Source organism: Mauremys mutica, chromosome 13 (genome assembly GCF_020497125.1).
Source record: "Mauremys mutica isolate MM-2020 ecotype Southern chromosome 13, ASM2049712v1, whole genome shotgun sequence".
Classification (NCBI taxonomy): domain Eukaryota; kingdom Metazoa; phylum Chordata; order Testudines; family Geoemydidae; genus Mauremys; species Mauremys mutica.
Genome location: NC_059084.1, coordinates 51,183,497 through 51,188,925, shown reverse-complemented (window position 1 = coordinate 51,188,925; position 5,429 = coordinate 51,183,497). Strand labels below are relative to the sequence as shown.

Here is a 5,429-nt window from a genome sequence, read left to right as displayed (position 1 = left end):
GGAGCCCTGCGGTGAGTCACTCAGATCACTGGCAGCAGGAGTGTGTGTCTCTTATAACGCGGGGATATGCAAATGAGGGAGACAGTTTCCTGTTTAAATCTGAGCCTCTCTCTGCCCAGGCTGCACCCGGAGACACAATCCGCAGCCCCTGGGTCTGTGCAGTGACCAGCCAGTCCCTGAGAACTTTCCTCTCCAGCACCCGGGAAAATGGGATTTTTGCTACTTGCAATTTTCGCTCTAGCAGCTTTGGAAGGTATTTTCCTCCTCTGAATAACGGGCAGAGTTAGAAGAATATTGTGTTACCGCTGTTTTTATACCGATATTAACAACCTGTCTTTATTCCCAGGTGTCCGGTCCCAGGTGCAGCTGGTGGAGTCCGGAGGGGATGTGAAAAAGCCCGGAGACTCTCTCCGCCTCTCCTGCAAAGCCTCCGGGTTCGACTTCAGTAGCGACTACATGAACTGGGTCCGACAGGCTCCCGGGAAGGGACTTGAATGGGTCGCTGCTATAAGCTCCGAATCCGATGGGAGTGGTACATACTACCCTGATTCAGTGAAAGGCCGATTCACCATCTCCCGGGACAATCCCAAGAGTGAGCTGTATCTGCAAATGACCGGCCTGAAGCCCGAGGACACCGCCCGCTATTACTGTGCGAGACACAGTGACACGAAACCGGTTTGTGATCATACAAAAACCCAGGCTGCGGAATCGCGCTTCTCCCGGCAGCCGCGCGGGGGCAGCAGTGACACACACACCGCTCCGGGCTGGGACAGGAGACCCGGCACCCGGGTGAATGTAACACAAACCTCCCGGCAGTTTTAACCCTTCCGTTCCCGGGCAACGTGTCTCCTCTTCCTGCCCAGAGCCCGCTGGGTGCAGAGATCCCTCGCTTCATCTGTGAACCCAATCCGGAGTGAGTCCTGTTCTGAGTCGCTCTCCCCTCTTAGATCTGGCACGTTGCCTCCCCCGGGGCCCGTCTCGATGTCAGACTCACAGGACAGCGTCTGTCAGTGTAACGGGGACAAGCGCATTGGGGTTGGCATCAGACCCAACGGATGGAGCGAATAGCTCCTGGGGCCAAATCCTCCGCTGGTGTAAAGTCAGCGCAGCTGCTTCCGCTTGACTCGAGTTACTCCGGATTTACACTAACTGGGGATCGGACTGTAACCTGCCTTGTTTGTCACAACTGAGAACACGAAATTCAGGACAAAGTGCTGAGAAACAGGGCAAATGCACCCTATAAACCGTGCAGTATCTGAGAGTTTCACCATCATTAGTGAATTTCAAGGTAGGGAAGCATTATTCCCATATCCCAGGTGAGGAACTGAGGCACTGAGAGCTTAAAAGGGGAGATTTTCAACGGGACAAACATGAGTTAAGGTAGCCAATTGACATTGATTTTCAATGAGACTCTCTCCGCCTCTGCTGCAAACCCACCGGGTTCGACCTCAGCAGCTACTGGATGATCTGGGTCCGCCAGGCCCCTGGGAAGGGACCGGAGTGGATCGGGGAAATACACCCAACTTCAACTACCATCAACTACACCCAGCCCTTCAAGGGACACTTCACCATCTCCAGGGACAACCCCAACAACCTGCTGTATCTGCAAATGACCGGCCTGAAGCCCGAGGACACCGCCCGGTATCACTGGGCTAGGCACAGAGTGAGCAGATTAAAGCTATTAAACACGGAACAAAAACCGAGCTGAAATGATAAAACTTTAGCAACACGCCGCAGAGGGCAGCAGTGAACTACAATTAAATGCTGTTACATTAAATCATTTAAGGCATTAGTATTAAAGAGCATGTTTGTGTTCATATCAGCAGGTAAATATTTAGGGATTTCTATGTGTTTTAGTGATATGAGACAAACATTCTTTCAGCTCTTGAATAGCTACTGGCATTACCGAGAATTAAGTGTGAAGTTAAATCCATGGCATTACGAATTGTAGAACTGGAAGTGGAGTCCTGCACAGAGATCGGGATACGCAAATGCCTAAGTGCTTTCCTGAATCAAGACCTAAGAAATTGTTCTAGGGTCTAGATGAAATCACGAATTAACTTGCATCCTTGAAAATCATCCCCCGACCTACTATGTCCCTTAAACTGTTTGGAATAGCCCAACCCCAGACGGCTGTGGGATTTTACACAGCAATCTTTGTAAGAGATTGCCCACACCGAAATGTTGCTGAGCTGTGCCTCTGAGCGCACTGTATCTCGCCTGAGAAACAACAGGACCTCCACCCATTAGAGAGTGTGCCTGGGATTTTCAAAGGAACTCAAAGTTGTGAGGTTTCCAATTCCCATGGGATTTGAGAAGTTACATTGCTTAAGTTAAGATCCTTTAAAAACTCCCCTGTATCAGAATGCATCAACACAGGGACAGGGCTCAGCTTCTAAGGTCTATGTATTACTGTTATTTTTTATTATTTTATCCAGTGCTCCCATTGAGACTTTCATTTAGTTTTGTTGACATTTTTATCTGTATTATTCCCTATATACAGTGGGTGATGAAAATAATATTAACACTAATACTAAGAAGAAGAAGAAGAGTGACGTAACACTTCTGTGCAGCTGATTTTTTTTTAATTAGACCCATTCAAAGCAATGGGAGTTCTCTCTCAATCACACTAACACATGCGTACAAATACCTGCAGGGTTATAATCCTAGACTGGAGATTCTTTCAGGTACCGACTGTCCATTTTCACTATATGATTTAGCAGAGTTTAGCTCTTTAGGACTTCTGGCCTATGACATTCAAAGCAGGCTAGGGGTACCCACACCTGGTAATTGCACAGATCCAAGGGGCTGAGAGTCTCTGGGTGCAGCCTGGGCAGAGAAAGGGACAGATTTAAACAGGAAACTCTCACTCTAATTTGCAGATCCTGCTCCTTATAAAAGACACAAACTGATTGATTTATTAGTTTCAGTAGGGCTCAGGGGGAGGGAGGGAGATTGTCCCAGACTCTGCGTTTGTGCAGCGACGGGCACAGCAGCCACCCCAACCCCCTTCCTGGTTTCCTGTGAGACCCACCAGTCATTGAGGTGTGACATTATTGACATGAACTGTGACCATATAGATCATTGTTGCAACCAAGGTCCTATAGTTGCACCAAAGGAGATCAAAATGAGGTGTCTATGGAAAGGTTGTAATTTGCTGGTTATGATCATGCTGTCTGTATGTGTGCATAATTTTTGTATTTGAAGTTATGAATATTGGCTATGTACTTGTTTCTCAGTGTGTTTGGTTCTAAGTAGCATCAGCCAAGCATTTTGAGACAGGACTATTCTGAGGAAGTGCCCAAGCAAGAAACACTTAACTGACAGTGGACCTTGGGAAACTCCAATCCACATCCAAGGAGCCTTCCTGGGAACGATAAAGGTACCCTGTGAGCAATGGCTGCCTCCCGCAAACTGAGTCATGCATGCACATGTGACGGGCCCATGTGACTCTAAACTCCATCTTGCTGCAATGACTTTCCACAGTATGAAAAAAGGGGTCCTTCCATATGGCAGAGGATATAAAAGGCCCTAGAAACCCCTTCATTTTATTTTCAATCCTGCTTCTGATCGCTGGAGGATCTATACTTGAAACTGATGCTCTGAACAAAGGACTGAATGACCTATCCAAACTGGGATGTTTTCACTCCGGAGATTTTGATTGGTTTAAATCACCAGTAATCCCATCAAGGCTGAAATAAGAACTTTGCGATTGTTGTATGTATTTGATTCCATTTAACCCATCCTAACTCTCATCTCTATTTCTTTCTTTTTATGAATAAACCTTTAGATTTTAGAGTCTAAAGGATTGGCAACAGCATGATTTATGGGTAAGATTTGACTTATACATTGGCCTGGGTCTGGGGCTTGGTGCTTTGGCATCGGGAGAACACGTTCTCTTTTACTGGGGTGTTGGTTTCCATAACTATCCATCCCCATAAGGAGTGTGGCTGGTGGTGATAATGGAAATTTGGACTATCTAAGAAATTGCGTGTATGACGATTCCTGGTTAGCCAGTGGGGTAAAACCGAAATGCCATTGGGAGCTTCGGGGGAGGTACCCGCAGGCGAGGGCAGCGTGTGGATCCCTCTGCTCCCTCTCCCCCAGCGGCCAGAAGGATGTGGTGCCGGCTGCTTCGGGGAGTGGTGCGGGGCCAGGACAGGCAGGGAGCCTGCCCCAGGCCCTCTGTGCTCCACTGCCACCCTGGAGCTGCTCCAGGTAAGCAACACCAGGCGGGAGCCCGAACCCCTCCTGCACCCTAACCCTGAGCTTTGATTAGGGGCAGTTTGGGGTCCCCACACTCGTGCTGACATCAGCCAATGTGCAGAGCGGGGGGAGAATTCCATGTGCGCCAGGTGAGCAGAGACACAGCAAGAATAACGCGATTGATGAGTGTTCCCAGGGCACAAACAACCGACATCTTCAACCTGAGCCATTGGGGGAGTTTGGGAAGAAATACAAACACGTGTCCAAAGGCCATTCCTGTCCCTGGGCACAGAGTGCCTAACTGCCCCGGCTGGGCTCACACGCCACAGGAAATACCTTATTTCAACAGCATAACAGCAAATGGATTTTCCTTTGTTCTCTCGCCTTACACATGGACCGGCTGTGTCCAATGGCCACCGTGCCCCGTGTTGGGGACCCACATTGCTGCACCTCTCTGGGGGTGCTGACCGCCCAACTTCTCAACACCAAACTGAGGGACACTCAATAACGAGTCCCCTTTCAACAGCTCATCCTGTGCGCACGGTAGGAAAATCGGTGTTGCAATGACAGGCCCCAGCACTGTTTGCTGAGGGTGATACATGAATGTACCAGGGCTTGATCCAGTATCAGGCACCGTGCTGAAGACACAGTCACACAGTCCTTGCTAGATGCTCTAGTCCGTCACTCTCCCCCGGGAGCTGGGGGCTGGGATCTGGACCCCACTCGCAGTTGAATCCCCCAGTCCCTTAGGAAAAGGGGAAGGTGCAAATGCGGCTACTCCCCTCCCCTGCTGAAAACCCCTCAGTCCCCAGTCCCTGAAGCTCTGGCACTGAGAAGCCGCAGCCGCGTGGGTTCAAGCAGTGAAGCAGTTATTTACCCTGGGCCTTTCCGCAAATACACAAACCAGGAGTCGCCAGATGAAATTAATAGGGGTCCGAAAATCTAATGAGGATCCCAGCGCCCTGTGCCCGGCGCTGCACAGACACACAGGAGGGGACAGTCTGATTCCTGAACCCAGAGCCCTAGGGCGAGTCACTCAGATCACTGGCAGCAGGAGTGTGTGTCTCTTATAAAGCGGGGACATGCAAATGAGGGAGACAGTTTCCTGTTTAAATCTGTGCCTCTCCCTGCCCAGGCTGCACCGGGAGACACAATCCGCAGCCCCTGGGTCTGTGCAGTGACCAGCCAGTCCCTGAGAACTTTCCCCTCCTGCACCAGGGAAA

General features: G+C 49.8%; 1 gene segment (V, D, J or C); it reads left to right on the top strand.

Moving 5' to 3' along the window:
* The first annotated feature begins 207 nt into the window (after nucleotides 1–207).
* Nucleotides 208–1,016, top strand: LOC123347641. The segment is given in 3 exon segments: nucleotides 208–253; nucleotides 347–651; nucleotides 948–1,016. Coding segments are annotated over 3 exon segments (420 nt in total).
* The last annotated feature ends 4,413 nt before the right edge of the window (nucleotides 1,017–5,429 follow it).